The sequence below is a fragment of the Rhea pennata genome, chromosome 19 (genome assembly GCF_028389875.1).
Source record: "Rhea pennata isolate bPtePen1 chromosome 19, bPtePen1.pri, whole genome shotgun sequence".
Taxonomy (NCBI): domain Eukaryota; kingdom Metazoa; phylum Chordata; class Aves; order Rheiformes; family Rheidae; genus Rhea; species Rhea pennata.
Window position 1 is genome coordinate 1,283,195 of NC_084681.1, and position 16,014 is coordinate 1,299,208.

The window sequence follows — 16,014 nt, forward strand, 5'->3', positions numbered from 1 at the left end:
GGGCTAGAGCTCCTTCTTGTGCAGCTGCTGTATAACCTGGTGCCATTTATCATATGGGAAACGTGGTTTGCAGGCCGGGTGCAAGACTGCACCACGCTCAGCTAGCTGGAGAGGGGCTTGTTTCACCCCTTATGTCTCCTTTTTGGTGGCTCATTTAGTAAATTGAATGGCAGGAGCTTCAAGGTCCGTGCTTGCTCCTGTGTTCCTGCTATTTCAGGTGCTGTCACACTTCCCTTTTCCTGGCAAAAATCAGGAGCGCGGAGCTCAGGAGAGCCCCTTGCGAAGGAGGGGGGGGAGCAGCCCCCCGCCACCCCCGGCTCCCGGGCTCTGCTGGGAACGCAAGGAAACGCAGCTCTTCCCGGACTGCGCTTCTGGAAGCGCCCGCCGGTGCTGGCGGAGCCGGAGCCTCGGGCGCCTCCGGGCTCTCCCGGGCTCCGGCGTGCGTCGTCCCGGGCGCGGGGTGCAGGACGGGGCCCGGCCACCCGCGGCCCTTCCCGCTCGCCTTCCCCGGGGCTCGCCCTGCGGCCGCCTTTCCGCGCTGTGCAAGCGCCTCGGCGGCTTCTGCTCCAGCCGCCAGCGTTGGCTCAGTCGCTTTTGCTCGCTGCGGTTTCCGGACGCAGGCGTTGGCCTCGAGACGTGGGCAATCCTGGAAATCTTCTTTTGGACAAAATTCCCGCTTGAAGCATGTTTCTCAGTTGTGGGTTAGCTTTTGACGCTTTTCTCGCAGGCCCCTTCCCCTCCGCCGGTGCTGTTGGAGCCTGGGGTGCAGCCTGGGAACGAGCCGGCACGCGCGTCCGTGCGTCCGTCTGCGTCCCGAGCTCTCTGCAGGTGTCGGCCCTCCAGGGAGGGTGCTCAGAGCAGGGCTGGAGCTGACTTTGAAGTTTCGGATGCCGCTTAATCTTGCTGTTTGAGGTTCGCTCTGTTTTATAGGTGTCTGCTAATAAATATTGCGGTGTGCTGAAAATAAAACCCTTAAAAGAGGGGGGGAGCTCCCCTGGGCTTGAAATTTCCAGTTTATTTCTCCTAGGCAAACTCAGGCTTCCTGAAACAGATTGGATGGTCGCTGCGCCGCCCCGTACGGCCCCGGGCAGCGCGGTGCCGGGGCAAGTGCTCGCGAGAGGAGCCGGCGTCGGACGGGGCGAAGGGAACGGCTGCCCGCGCCGCCCGCCGGCGCGGAGGGCGGCAGGACGAGGAGCCGGGCGGGCGGCACGGCGCGGCGCGGCACCTCCCTTCCCCCTGCCGCCCGGGCGCTCCCGAGCCCCCGGTCTGAGTCAGCGCTGCCGCGCGGGGGCTCGGATGAGTAAGGGCTGCTCGGAGGGGATGCGCGGAGATGCACACCGGTGCACGTGTGCGTCTGCCTCCGGCACCGGGGCTCCGCGCGGGTGCAGCAAAGCGCCGCACGCCGTCACCCCCTCGCTTCTCTCTCCGCCCTAGTACATCGAAGCCATCAGCAGCAAGCAAGGCGAGCTGGAAAACTACGTGTCCGACGGCTACAAGACGGCGCTCACGGAAGAGAGGAGACGCTTCTGCTTCCTGGTGGAGAAGCAATGCGCCGTGGCGAAGAGCGCGATCACCTACCACGCCAAGGTGAGCGGCGCCCGCGCCCGGCACCGACGGGTAGCTCGGGGCAGGGGCGTCTCCCGGCGCTGCTGCGCTCCGTTTCGGAGCAGCTCCCGGCCGCGGGAGGTGGACGAGACCAGCTGCGGTTTGCTCGAGTGCCAAACGCCCGTGCTCGAGCCGGGGCCCAGGCGGGAAACGCAGACTGGGGCTGCGCTGGCCCCTCTGCGCCCTGCCCTCGGTGCACCCTCGGCCCCGAAGCTCGAGGGTTCGCCCTGCCGGCGGCTCCTGCCCGTCCCCCGGTGATCTGCACGAGCAGGAGAGGCTGCAGCCGGGCGCCTCGGCTCTGGTCCCGAGGGGTCCCGGCGGCGGGGGGAGTTGCTAGAGGCCGGCGCGGGGGAGAGGTTCCCTCTGCCATCGGTCGATCGCCGCCTTTCCGCTGGGCCTGGCGAAGGAGGGGATTAAATCGCTGCGCTGCTGCTGGGGCTCCGGGGGTTTTTGGAGGGCAGGAGCCGGATTCGCGCGGATGGGGGCTGCCCGCGGGCACGTGCTGCTCCCCGGCAGGCGCGGGCGGTCCTGGGCTGGTCGCTCCCCGCCGCCACCCTCCATCGCTCACAGCGCCCATCTGTCGAGGCTGCGCCTGGAACGAGGGAGTAGCAGAGGAGCTGGAATTAGTCAGCGCTGCCCTTGCTCCGCAATAGCTGCTGAATCAACAGTCAACATATGTTAACTTCTCGCAAAGCGCGGGAAGCGGAGAGCTGCGTTCGCTCCCGCGCCCGGGCGGGGGCAGCGCCTGTCCGGCCCCCGCTGCGCTCCCGCAGCAGCGCCGGGGCTCCGCGGCGCCCGGGCGGGGGGCACCTGTAGAAACCTCCCTCCCCCCCTCCCACACGTAGGGATCAAGTTTGTCCTTATGCAAGACCAGCAGCGACCCTGCGCGGACGCGCGAGCTCGTTCGCTGCGGTGCGGCTCTGCCGCGTGGTCGGCTGGCAGACGACCCCCCTCCCTCGGGAGAGGTGGCACGCGGCTCCGCGGGAGACTGCTGCTTGCTGGGGGGGGTTGCACAGCGCTCTTTGCAGTGTGTCTTTTTGGGGGAAGAGTTTAGGCAGGTGTTTGGGAGCTATGCATTATGTTGGCCCGAGGAAAGACTTTGGGGAGCATCGGTTTGGGGGTCTGCATCTGCCTCCTTGGAGAGCTACGCAGCGGGATGCTCCCTCTGAGGAGCTGCAGGCGTTACCTAAATAAGGAAAAAGCTTCGCTCTATTTTTGTGTGCATCTGGAAGCGTTTCGATGGGTGGCTGCAGGTCCTGCCCTGTGCAGTGGGCTGCAGGTGAGGAACACTGGCAGGTTTTTCTTACCAAGTTTTAGCTGCAGAGCTGTAAGGGCTGGAGGCTGTTGGTGCTGAGCAGTCCTGAAAAACAGGCTCATCCTTTGGGAAGCAGGTAACAGCACGGAGTACGTGTTGTGATTTCCCCCCACCCCGCGTGCAGCAGAGGTGTCAGCTGCATCCGGCGCTGCAGTGTCCCGCTGCTGTGGCCATTGCGGTTCTGTTAACATGTCCGAGCATCCCGCGATTTCTGACCTGCAGCGTTATTAGTTTATTGGTGTGGAAAGGAGGCGTTTAGCGCAACAGTAACGTGCTGCAGCGAGGAGCCGCCAGGCTGCCGGCAGAAAGCTGCCGTCGCACCGGGTCGCGGGGCAGATGCGCCGTGCTCCGCCGGCCCCGTTAACGGGCTGCCCCGTCAGCGCGCCGGGAGCTGTCGTCTTCCTTTTCCGCGGTAGCTGTTGTCACCGTGGCTCAAAGCGGCGGCGTTCCCGCTGCGGATCCCTTGACGGAGCCTTCGACGGGGTTTTCCCGCTCCCGTTGCTTGGACCGCGCTGTCCTCTGCGCAGGGCGGCTGCCTGCCTGGCTGCCCGTGGCTCATCTGTCCCTCCAGCTGCCGCGCACAGCGTATCTCAGGACGCGCAGGGGAAATGAATTACCTTTTCCTTCTCTCCTTTAAATTTTTCATGGCACTTTCCTGGCTCAGCTGCCATCAGAGCCTGAAAAGGGTAAGTCCCCCTGCTTTATCTCGTTTGTGCCATGCACGGAGGAGTAGATCAGTCTTGCTCGCTGTCCAAATGTGACGGGTCAGGCCAGCTCCAGATGGCCCCAGCAGCGCTGATGCTGGTCAGATGAGGGACGCAGAGCACCGAGGCTCGTGGCCGGCTGCGATGGGGCCAGGAGGTTCCTTCTGCTGCCCGAGGCGGGAGCAGTTTTGCTTAAACCCCTGACAGCTGCGTCTGTCTCCATCTCCCAGACCGCAGTGACAGATTCCCGGCCTCCCCGGGCAGTCCACCCTTGTGCTTGGCCATGGTTATGGCTGGACAAAACGTCCTACACTGAATATCGCTGCCTGCCATTCTGTCCCCATCTGCTTCTGTTCTGGGTGAAAACTGACGTTTCTCTTCACAGCACCTCCTTTCTGGGCTGGGTTTCACTGTGGGCTCCTGTGCCCTTATGCCTTTTTTGCCTTCTATGTTGCAGGGGAAAGAAATGTTGACGCAGAAGCTTCCGCTGTGGCAGCAGTCGTGCTCAGATCCCAACAAGATCCCAGACCGTGCTATACAACTGATGCAGCAGATGGCTGCCAGCAGCAATGGCACCATCATGCCCAGCCCTTTGTCTACATCTAAATCAAACCTCATCATCTCTGACCCCATTCCTGGTGCCAAACCTCTCCCTGTCCCCCCGGAGCTGGCACCTTTTGTAGGAGTAAGTATCTAAGTAATAAAAGTTGTCCTGACCTCCTGAGCAAAGCTGGAGGGATGAGCCCAGGCCAGTGTCACATGTGTCCTCAGGAAGCTGCCCTTTGATTGACTGTCATAAGCACACAGGGTGTGCAAGAGGCTGAACATTTTGGTGCGCAGTACATGGGAAGTCTGGCTTGGTCTGACGTGGAACAGACCAGCCTGCCTTGTTCTGTCCTTCGTGTTCTTACCCACTCTTGATACTTCCCTGAGAGAGATCCTGGCTTAGCGGGCTCCAGGGAGGCAATGGCTGCAGTGAGGTGTCTCAGATGGCTTGTGGGGAGCTAGAGTTGTCTGGCTATCGGGAAGGTCGCTAGGATCAGAGCACTATTTTGGGAGCCAAACTGAAGTACCCTAAGTAATCTCAGGAAAAGGTAGTTAGAGCGAACCTATATGATGAAACACTCTTCAGAGTGGGATGATCCTGTCTGATACTGGAGGGTTCGATCTGAGCAGTAGAGCTCAGAAGAGATTTATTGAGTGCAAGACGGCTTGGAGGGATGAGATGCTATAGAGGTGACTACTGCCGCTCTTCCCAGAGCGTGGTGCTTCAGGTAGGTAGGAAACAACCCAACAGGCCCAAGCTTCTGGTCTGCAGTGAACCATATTCCCTGGAGTTGCATCCCTCCTTTGTGGGAGCTTTCGGCAGGATCCCTAATGAAGCTGTTTCCCGTCTTCCCTTCCCTCCTCTCCTTTCTCTCTAGCGAATGTCAGCACAAGAGACCATGCCAGTGATGAACGGAGTCTCAGGCCCAGACAGTAATGATTACAACCACTGGTCTGAGATGAAGCCAGCACAGCCCAAATCTTTATCTCCTCCCCAGCCTCAGAAGCAGCTGAGCGACTCTTACTCGAACACGCTTCCTGTTCGCAAAAACGTTCCGCCGAAAAACAGCTACGCATCGGGTGAGGATTTTTCACTTCGCTTTTCCCCTTTGTTGGGCCCGAGAGCAGCAGCGTCGTCGTCTTGGGGGGCGGGAGAGGGCACTTTGCTGGTGCTGGTTGTGTTGAGTGGGGCTTGCAGAAAAGCTTTCTGCAGGGGAAGGTCGTGGCAGCCACAGTCCGTTCCCGTCGCACGGGGAACGGGACCGTGAGTGCCGGCTGCAGGGTTAACTTTGTTAGTGGCCGTGCAGTGATTAGCCAGGTCTCTCAGTGGTGTGAAGAACTGCTGTCCTCACCTCTCTGGACGGAAGATTAAGAAAATGAACCAAGATAACTTCGGGTGCAGTTTCTTTTAGGAAAACAATGTTTCAGCCTAGTAACAGGATTTCTAGGAGGAAAATCCTGGGGAATCAGTAAAAGTCTTATCTGTTACTTAAGGAAATGAATGAGGCCTGAGGATGCACTATCAGAAGGGCCTTCTGCAGTGTGGGCCAGGCACATTAGGTGTCCTCTGGTGGCCTGGCACAGAGATAGGCTGATGGAACCTGGTCAAGAAGCAGCTGATGCATGAGTGTAGGGCTGCAGAGGACTAGCTGGGCCAGGTCTTCTGCTGTCGCAGGCACAAGAAGATAGGTGTGTTAATTCAAGAAAATCCACATGGTGGACCACAGAGACTTTGAGCATCCTCTGTGAGAAGCATAAGGCTTTTAGCTACTCCTGCCCTCCAGCTTTGGTGCTAAGTGTCTTGTCTAGCTAAGTGTGGTGCCAGTGTCTTCGGTTGGCAAGGAAATGGGAGGAGGTGGACTTAGGCCCTGGGGAGCAGATAAGTGAGATGTTTAGGGGAAAGCACAAACGAGAACTTGGCCTATCTGCTAACACTGAAGGTCTTATTGGTACCTGGAGTAAGATAAATAGGTGTGACAGGCAGGGCCTTGTCTGGTCCTTGATCATGTAAATGCCACAGTAGCAAACTAAGCCTGGGTATGGTCACAGGATTAAAGTCTTGGGGCGCTTCTTGGTCTTTGTCTCCTGACAGCTGAAAACAAGACGCTGCCGCGCTCCAGCTCCATGGCCGCAGGGCTCGAGAGGAACGGCAGGACGAGGGTACAGGCCATTTTCTCTCACGCTGCTGGAGATAACAGCACCCTCCTGAGCTTCAAGGAGGGCGACCTCATCACGCTGCTGGTGCCGGAGGCCAGGGATGGGTGGCACTATGGAGAGAGCGAGAAAACAAAAATGTGAGTGCTGTGCGGGTCCCTGTGCCCACGGACCGCCCGCCCGGCGGGCTCGAGCTGCTGCTTTGTCTCTCCTGGCCCAGGTGCCGTGGAGGTGCGTGTGCAGCCTCGCTTTAACCTTTTCTGAATCCTCCATCAATAAACATCATTTGACTCTGCCCTGGGCCTTTGCCTTTCAGGAGAGGCTGGTTTCCTTTCTCTTACACGCGGGTCCTCGACAGCGATGGAAGCGAACGGGTCCACGCCAGGTAGAAGCATTGCCTGCTGAGCTGCGCTGTCTGCACGCCGGGGTTCCCAGCCCGGGAGGGTCGTGCCTGCTGGGCTTGCAAGAGGAAGGCTCTGTGCCTCTCCCAGCTCTCTCTGAACCAGTCTTGTTAACTCGGAATGGGAACGTTTGATTTTTTTTTTTTCTCCCCTAGAGGTAATGTGTGTAGTTAGGGAAACAAGGCGAAGGCATGTGGTAGCTTACTCCAGGGCAGAGAGGAAAAGGCTTTGCCTGACCGTAGGGCACGGAGGGCACCAGCGCCGTGGTGGACGGTCTGGGCGGATGGGGTTTCTGAGCTCACATGTGTAATCATCTGCTGGTTCTCTGCCACCTCATGCAAATACAAGTATCAGGTGCTTTTTCTCTGCTGTGGAGAAATCCAAAGGAGCCCCCGTTTCAGGAACACCTTAGTTGTTCGCAAAAGTCCCTAGAAGAGCTGTGCAGTGACCAGTGGGCCAGAGGCAGCATCGCTGGAACAAGCCTGTATTTACAGCAAGGCGGAGTGTTCCTTGCTGGCCCTACTTCGTGGAGGGAAGTCTGTTTTCCATCCCTGTGGGATGATGTACCCTGCCTCACGTGAAGGCAAAGTAATATTCTTTAGCTAGCGTGGTGGAGGTCAGCATTTCGTGCCAGTGACCCAGAGCAAGGAGACCAGGTGAGGGCAGGTCTCTGTCCCGGTGGGATTTGTGTCTGGAAATTTGGCTCGCTACAGTGCCTGGGCTGGCTGGTGGTGGCAACAGGGCCTGCCTTTTCTACGGTCCTCGGTGGAAGTTGGAAGTAACTGGAAATGACGTTGGTGTCTCTGCTTTGGGTCCCCTCCGTTTAGTCTGCAGCAAGGGAAGAGCAGTAGCACAGGCAACCTGCTCGACAAAGATGACATCGCCATCCCGCCGCCAGACTACGGCATGTCCTCGCAGGCTTTTTCCGTCGCAAAATGCCAACGCCTTCAAGCAGAGGCCGTACAGCGTGGCAGTGCCTGCCTTCTCCCAGGTGAGCGCCCGAGCCCGGCGGGCAGCGCGAGGTGGGCGCCGGCGGCTGGTAGCCGCTTGCAGCCGCAGTGGGTGCTTCCCCTCCCTGGGGCACTCCGGGGGGCAGGGTGTTTTTTTAAACTTGGGAGATGCTTGAGCAAACTCCAGAGCTTTAGTCTATACTGAAACTGTGTGCGGTGACCTGGGTGTCTGCAGCTTCTCGGTCTTGCCAGTATTTTTAAAGCGGAAGGAAACGTGTTCGTGTTCTTGCCGTGATGCAGGCTGTGCGTGTGTGAAGGAGGGCTCCTCTCCAACAGGCTTATGTTCGTTATTTGTAGGACTACCTTATGCCCTATGGTTGTGCAATTAAAGACTATTCCAGTGGCCTCTGCCAACCACCATCTGCTCACTACAAGCCTTATACTAGGTCAACAGCTGTAAGTCCAAACAAATGCAATGTTTCCATTGGGATTTATGGACAGTTTGCCGCTTTTGCCTGGTGATTCTTGTGGCTTGCCCAGGGCTTCAGGCTGTCTCTTCCTGAGCATCTCTGCCAGAAGAGAAGGGGGAAGGGGAGAAGGACATCAGGGAAAAAGTGAGAGAGAAGCAAATGAATGGAGGAAGCGGGCCAGTTGGCTAGCCTGGGTACAGCAGACAAGACAGAGTGGCACAAAATGGCACCATAAACCCCCAATCGACAACACTTGCCAACTCCATGAGAGCCTCCCACCAGAAATGAGCTGATCACAGGGAGCTGGAACCTTTTTCTCTTGGGCTTTAAGTGGAGAAGTCACCATCTCAGCCCCAGCCAGGGGCAGCAGCTCCTGGGACACAAGCACCACTGAACTCTGGTCCTGCAGGTGATGGGATCAGTGTAGCCCGGTAGCCACTGATGTGATGTGACTTTCCAGCTGGACAAGCGTGGCTGGAGTTGCCGGCTGTCCTGGGGGAGCGATTTCCCAGCGCAATCTGCATGCACCAGCAGACAGGGCAGGGAGAGGGAGATGCAGTTGCTCAGCACCTGATCCCTTCTGCAGGGCACTCTCAAAAGGCTGCAGCCGTGGGAGGGGGACTCTGCAGGGGAATGGAGGAGGAGGGATTTCTTGATCCCCACTGCAGCCTCCCTTCTTGCTAGTTTGAGCCCAGTGGAAGCTGTTCTGGGCAGTGTTTGCCACTAGGTTTTGGGTTTCATGACCAGAACCATTCTCTGGGATGGGGAAACCCAGGTCTTTGACCCCAGACATGTGGAGAGCTCAGTGACCGGAGACACTTGGTCCTTCCTTCAATGGTTAGGTATTTGTCATGACAGCAGAGCTGTTCCTCAGTCCATATCCCAGGGCAGGCCCTTGCCTGGGAAGAGATGTCCTGGCTAGATTTCCTTTGAGCTCGGTTCCCATGTGCTCCTCAGAGCAGTGCAGTCCGTCTCCCCCCTCTGCAAAATGCCATTTAGTATCAGCTGAGTGGAAAATGGTCCAAAACTCTGTGGTTTCTGGTGGGAGTCAATACAGTACAAACACTTGCCTTTCTCCACAGAACATTTCACTGATCTTTCTCAAACTTACTGTCTGATCCCTTTTCAAGTGTGTCTTGTGTCTTGAAAGCTACCGGATCTTTGTACGAAGGCGGAGCTGGATAGAGCAAACCAGAGCTCGCTCAGCCGTTGCTCTTGTCTCGCTAGATTAAGTCCTGCTCTGAAGAGAATAGTGTAACTTTCCTCCCTGCGGCGTAAATCCCATTTAAATCATCTCCATTATTTCCTTTCATCTTCAAATGCATTGGCTCTTAGCCCGTAATGTCTCTGGGTCCCGATGCATTTTGATATGTTCTTGTGACCCGCCAGGGGCATCTCAAATGGCCTAATCCATGTACCAGGCATCTCACTGCTCCCTCTGCTTCCCCCGCAGGGTCTCGATGACTACGGAACGAGATCTGTTAGCAGGTAAGACTCTGCCTTCCTGTCCCGTTATTACCTCAAAGTGAATTGTTGACGTTTGTGCTCTGGGTGAAGTCAAGCTGCAGCATCCCTTGGGCGGTGGCTGTAGACCTGCCAGCACGTGGACGCTGTGTGGCTTGGGCAGCTGGGGGACGGGGGAAGTGGCAGTGGCCTGGAGCAGATCGTTTGGAGAAGGACACGGTGCAAGCCTTGTGTCTGAGCGCAGAGGGACCTAGCGTCTCCAGGGAAGGGCAGAAGCTGCGTGGGCAGTTTCCAGGGCCAGCCACTGCCGTCCCCGGCCACCGCTGTCTTGGACCTTATGCACCATGTGTGACTCGCTTCTCTGGGGAGGCTCCACGTCTCCATAGCCAAGTTCTCCTGTCCTCCCAGTTAAACCAGGCTAGCGAGGCCTTGTAGAGCACAAGCTTTCTAGAGCCTTGCCCGGGTATCTTCTCGCACCTGGAAGCTCTTTCTCCCGCCCCTTGCCCTGCTGCGGGAGCCTTTTCCCGGAGGCCCCTGAGCCGTGGGGACGGCGGCGCCTGGCCTGGAAGTGCCCTCCGGGTGTGGGGGAGGTGGGGGGGACGGACGACCTCCGCGTCTAAGACAGAGCCGCGGGCGAGGGGCGCTGGAGCGAGCCGCGAGCGAGCCGGGCGGGGTTGGAGCGGCGGCCGCGGGCAAGGTCCGGGGGCGCCGGCGGCGCGCTCGCCTGCACTCCGGCGCTCTCTCTGCTTTGTTCCGCAGCGGCACTGGCAGTTTGGTGTCAACTGTCTGAGGACGCCTTGGCTTAGCAGTGGCAACTCGCTGCTTGGAAGAGCTTTCCGCTTCCTTCCCCTCCTCCCCCCCCCCCTTTTTTTTTCCCCTCCTCCTTTTCTCTCTTTCTCTACTTCTTTTGGAGTTTAAACTCTCGTGATCTTCAAGGAAACCATGGTGCTTCTCCGTCCCCTCCCCGGTGTTTACAGTGCCCTTGTTTCTGAAGCCTTTCAGAGCAGAAACTGCCAGGCAGTCTGTGCTCGCTTTGAAGCAGCCTGGGTGCAGTTTACACTTAGTTGGATCCAGTTTTTGTACTACTCTGTGAATGTTAAAGATGCACTATCCCCCTCTGAGGCTCTGCACGAGCCGCGTTACACTAACACGGAAGAAACTCTTTCCAGCCTGGAGCGAACATGCATGGCCTGTGGTGTACGTACTGTTACTCACCCATCCTGCGCGCTCTCCTGCGAGGCCGCTTTCCCCCCTTGAAGGGAAGGCGGGTCGGGTTCCTTTCCTCTCTGGTTCAGTCCGCTTTAACCCAGCCGAGCGTGGGAGGTCGCTTTAGGAGAAGTGGAGGGTCCGGCGGTCTCGGCCTCGGAGCGGGACGGCCGGCTGCCAGCCGGGGCCGGGCGCGCGCTGGCGAGGAGCAGCCCTCTCCGGAGGCTTACTCCTTGTGGTTTTATAAATATATATATATTTTTTGTAGCAAGGTATCGTTACCTCACGTTAGTGCTCGGGGGCGAACGGGGCCGAGGCAGCTTGCCAGAGCAGTCCAAAGCCGCGCTCACACCTTAAAATCGGGCTTAAACGCGACAACCCCGTGTTGCGTCCCGGGGGCGAGTCCAGCACTGAACTTCCTGCAGGCTGGCGATTCTGGGGGGGGTCTAGATGACCCCAGGCACGGCAGGGCCGGATTTACCGTCTCCTGGCGCGGCTCGTGGCGCCCGTGCCAGTCCCCGGTGCAAAGCTCTTTCTTTTTCTGATGTGATTTTTAAAACCTCCAACATGCCTGTTTACTAGGACACTGCTGGCAATACACACACAGACACATGGAGAAGTTTTTGTTTTATATACTGGACTATGGGCATATTGTAATAAGACCCTCCTGCATTGATGTCATAATTTTGCTAAGGATTTTTCACCCAAGATATTTCATGCTAGATGACTGAATGTAGAAGACAGAAAAAAAAAAAAAATAGCGAAACTTGTATGAAGATTGTAAAGTGCTGAAAACCTTTTTCTTTTTTTTTTTAAGCCAGAGAAAAATGTGCCCTGTACTGAGTTATTGTTTGAATAAAAGTTTTATTTATTGCATTGAGCTGGGCCTCAGTGTCTTTTTCGGCTGCCATGCCTGTGTTGCTGACCGTTCACCAGCCTGCATCTGCCATGCATTTTTTTTATTATTATTATTATTATTTTTCCCCTCCCATTTTCTCCATTTCTCCATGATGTTAGAGGGCTAAAAACGCTCCCTCCTAGCCCCATGTCTGTGTTCAGTGTGCAGGTCTGCGTGATTTGTGTTTAAGACAGATCTGCTGAGTGCAAGCGGCTGAAGCTGTTTAACGCCCGGTCTGTCTCCGAGCCGGCGCCTTGCCCGGCCGCGGGGGAGATGCTGCAGCGGCTCCGAGCACCCCGCCGCGGCCGCGGGCGGGCTCGGCCGCCGCTGCAGTCGTTCTCCGTTTCTGGCTTTGTCGGGAATCGCCGCTGCAGCGCCCAGCCCTGCCCGGGCCCCGGCGGAGCGTGCCCCCGGCGGAAGGGGAGCAGCCCGCCCTCCCGGCGCGGGGCCGGAGCCCGCTCCGCGCCCGCTAACCTGCCCTTGCCCTTCCTTCCCCTCTTCGCAGGCGCGCGCCGAGGGGCTGCTCTCGAAGCGCCGTGGAGCTCCGGACTGTTAACGAATGCAACTTTTCCTCCTCTTTGCTTCCTCCGCACCACCCGAGCACGCCTGTAACGCAGCCGGCGACGTCTCCTGCGGCAGCCGGCCCCGGGTCTCTCTCTCCTTAGCAGCCAGCCTTCTGCTCCCCGGGAGGGCTGTGCCGTGTGCCTCCGCGTCCTACAAACCCCGTTCTGTTTCCCTTGCAGCCCTGATGTTGAAGTGGCCAGGTTTTGAGATGCCCCTGACCACAGTTAGTAAGTTGACGGCTCTCGCGTGCCGACGCCTTCCCTCGGTGTGCTGCGCGCTGGCCGCGCGGGCGCTGGTGGGTCCCCGCTGGGCTCGCGGGCGCCTTGCCCCCGCTCTGCTTGTCGCGCCCGCCGAGTCGAGCGCGGAGCCCTGAACGGCCGCGCAGGGCCGGGCTCCCTTTCCGGCCGCCGACCGCCGGTTCAGAGCGCGGCGCCTCGCTCGGTCGCTCGCTTTCCCTTCGCTCCTGGTGGAAGCTTTGCTGCCTTCCTCGGGCTCCGGAAAGGGGACGTCCTCTTTCGCTGCCGCCGGGACCGGCCCCCACGGTCCCGTCTCTAACCGCGCTGCACCCGCACGGCTCGTAGCAATAACGCCGCTGCCGCGCCGGGCGCCGCTTCGCCCTCCGGCACTGAGCTGCTCCAGCCCTTCCTGCTGCTTTTCACTCTGCCTCCGAATCCCAGTAACGAAGCCTCTTTGGTCGTAGGTCTCCGGTGCTTGACGGGGCCGTGGCCACTCGCCGCGGCGGCCGGTGCCGCGGGGCAGAGCTCTGCCGCGGCCGCCCCGCGCGGTGACGGAGCTGCCCCCGCACCCGCGCCGCTTCGGAGTTTTTTGAGCAGCTTCTCCTGGTTGTAGGCTGCGTCGCGGTCCGGCACCGGCCACCTCGGGGAAAGCGTCCAGGGCTCCTCCTCGGCCCCCAGCCGCCTGCCGCGGGGCCGGCGCGGCGCGGCTCCCCGGGAAGCGCGGGACAGGCTCCTGCAGGAGACGAGTCCGCTCCCGCGGGGCCGAGCACCACGGAGCCGGGAGCCTTTCCGGGGTTTCCTGGCGCTTGTCGGAGCTGTGGGTCCCCATCCACGTCGCTTTTCTCTGCCAGAGCAAAAACGGTTAAATAACAGCCGCGGTGACTCCCCAAAGCAACCGTTTCAGTCTCGAGATCTATTTTGGCATACTAGCAGGAAAAGCGAGCTAAAAACCTGCGTTAACGAGGTGGGGAAAGTAATTACCCTCTTTTTAAGCAAAAGCAATTTACATTTCGAAGGAAGTGCCAGCACGCTCCGGAAGGTGAGCCGGGGCGAGGGGGCAGGCGGCAGCGGGGGGCTCGGCCGGGAGCCGGGGCAGCCGCGGCTCCGAGCGAGGACTCGCCCGGCTCTGCCGCAGCTCCGGGGCTGCCGGCGCTCGGGCTGCCTCTCGCCGGAGGCGATGTTTGGAGCCCCTCGGGTGCAGAGGGAGCAGCGCCGAGCCGCGGCACCCGTCCCGCGGTGCCGGAGGAGGCAGAGCAGGACCTCGAGGGGCCCCGCGGCCTCGGTCCCTCCGAGCGCAGGCGCGACGAGGGGGAACGGCTCCCGATGGAGGCACGCGGCTCGGAGGCTTTGGAGGCAGCTGGACACCGGTGCTCGGCACGCTGCTGGCTCCCCCGCACCACGAGCTGCGGGACGGCACCGGGGATGCGGGATGCTGCGTCCCGGAGGGCTGCCGTGTCCCGAAGCAGCGGGTCTGGCCCGGGCGGAGGTGGCTGGTGGCCGCGGCCGCTCCTGCGGTGGCCGGACCCCGGCTCCGGCACCACGGTGGTGCCGTTTGCCCACGAGCCCTTCCTCCGGCCGTCTCCTGGCCTCGCACTCGGCCGTCTTGCTGCCCTGGGAAGGTCTCCAGAGCGGTGGCTCCTCCTGTGCCCCCTCCAGGGCCTTCGCCGCGCGTGGAGGTGCGGGCTCCGCTCCGGCCCGGGGACGTCCCGGCGGCTCCCAGCGCTCACGGCCGGGCGCCGGGATCGCCTTGGCGGCGCGGGGCGGTCGCGCGGGACGTCGGGCTCCGCGCTGCGCGGGGAGCTGCCGTTTGAGCGAGGAGCTTCAACGCGCTTCCCCGGCGCCTGCCCTCGGGAAGCACCGTTGCAGCCGTGCTTTCAGCAAGGTGGCAGAAGCTTTTGCTCCGTGGCAAAAGCTTTTTGGCGTCTCGCCAGGTTGTCTCTCGCTGTCCCGGTGCCCTCCCCGCGCAGGCCCCGCTGCCGCTGGCCGAGAGCTCTCCTGCTAAACTCTGCCCTCCTCTCTCTCTGCAGAAACCCCTTTGCCAACGTCCAGCTGAAACCGACAGTGACGAACGACAGGTCGGCTCCTCTCATCAGCTGATCCCGGGATTGCTGGCCACCGCCGTGCCGCTTGGCACACGTTGCCTTCTCACCGCCGTTGCATGTCTGCCTTTCCAGAACTTCAGTTTTAGGCAGAGTTTATATAATCCTGCTGCTTTGAAAGCCAAAGGCTAAAGCTAGTGCGCTGTTTCCCCTTCGCTAGATGCAGCTTGTTCGTCTCAGCCACAGCGGGTTCAGCTGCCCCCAGGCAGCCCGTGCTTTGCATGTGCACAAGTAGGGCAGCGCCCACGGCCCCGCGCGCGTCCCGCGGCCGGGCTCCGCAGCGGGCTGAGCGGCGCGGGCCGGGGTCGATGGCAGGCGGGGGACGGTCCCCTCCTCGCCGCCGCCCGGGAGGGAGCCCCGCGGCAGGGCAGCGCCGAGTCCCTGCTCCCGGCGGCCCTGCAGCACCCGGCGCTGCCGGGAGGCCAGAGCCCCGCTCGCAGGACGGGAAGGCGCCCGCGGAGGTTCTGCGATGCTCGGCCCGGCTGCCGGCCGACTCTCTGTACATAGTCGGGTGTTACGGTACCCGCTGTAAAATATAAGCTAGAAAAATATTTCAGGCGGTGACAGCGCCGGTCACTCCGCAGTGTTAACCAAGCCCCGTCAGCAGGTCCGAGCCACCAGCCCCAAGGCCGGACCGGATGGCGATGGGCGTCCCCCGGGCCGGGAGCCTGCTCCAGGAGCGACGGTGCTTGAGCCCCGGCTCTGCCGGGTGTCCAGGGCTCGCGGCGTCCTGCCCGCGATTCTCGCCCACGTGCAAGCTCGCGAGCTGGAGCTTGTTCCTGGGCCTTGCCCGCCGATCCCACTGCCGCTCTAGCGGGAGCATCTCTGCCTCTGCCCTGCTCCCCCGAGCCCCCGGACACGGTCCCACACCCCAGGCGCCTGCTACGGGAACAGGGTTTTTCCCAGCCCAAGCTGCAGCTTTTCTGAGCGAGCAGCTGCCCGTCTCTGGCCTTGCTGGCTGGATTAGGCGGCAGCGAAGGATTTGCTGGCAAAAAGCTTTTTTTTTTTTTTTTTTTTTTTTTTTTTTTTGTGTGGGGGGGGGGGGGGACAGTGCCCTTTAAGGTTTTGCCTTTTTCATTGTATTTATCATTTTGCACTTTTTGAATGCTAGAGCTCAGAGGAACGTTTCCCTGGCTGGTTTGTCGGTAGCTTTAGCCCAGGAGCATGTGCCGAGTGGCAGAGCCCCAGACGCGTAGGTCGCGCTCAGGGTCTTGCTGCGAAGGAGCTTCTGTCTTCCAGCAAAAAGCACTCGCCGGGCGCTGCCGCAGCCCCGCCACCGATTCCGCTGCTGCCCGGAGGAAAGCGGCTTCTCCCGGCGCTGCCTAAACGCAAGGGCTAGTGTCTATCCGCACGTGTCGCTGCTTCCTCCGGCGGGGACGGAGCCGCGCTGCGGCCCCCCGCC

At 60.3% G+C, this 16,014-nt stretch overlaps 1 protein-coding gene across 1 annotated transcript in view; it reads left to right on the plus strand.

The window, feature by feature from the left end:
* The window catches only part of BAIAP2 (BAR/IMD domain containing adaptor protein 2), a 54,881-nt gene extending 39,282 nt beyond the window's left edge, over nucleotides 1-15,599 (plus strand). The window contains 9 exon segments of the mRNA XM_062591585.1: nucleotides 1,435-1,587; nucleotides 4,082-4,309; nucleotides 5,049-5,250; nucleotides 6,263-6,464; nucleotides 6,641-6,709; nucleotides 7,553-7,646; nucleotides 7,648-7,716; nucleotides 9,599-9,633; nucleotides 14,541-15,599. Coding sequence (XP_062447569.1) covers nucleotides 1,435-1,587; nucleotides 4,082-4,309; nucleotides 5,049-5,250; nucleotides 6,263-6,464; nucleotides 6,641-6,709; nucleotides 7,553-7,646; nucleotides 7,648-7,716; nucleotides 9,599-9,633; nucleotides 14,541-14,610 — 1,122 coding nt within the window. The 3' untranslated portion in view covers nucleotides 14,611-15,599.
* The last annotated feature ends 415 nt before the right edge of the window (nucleotides 15,600-16,014 follow it).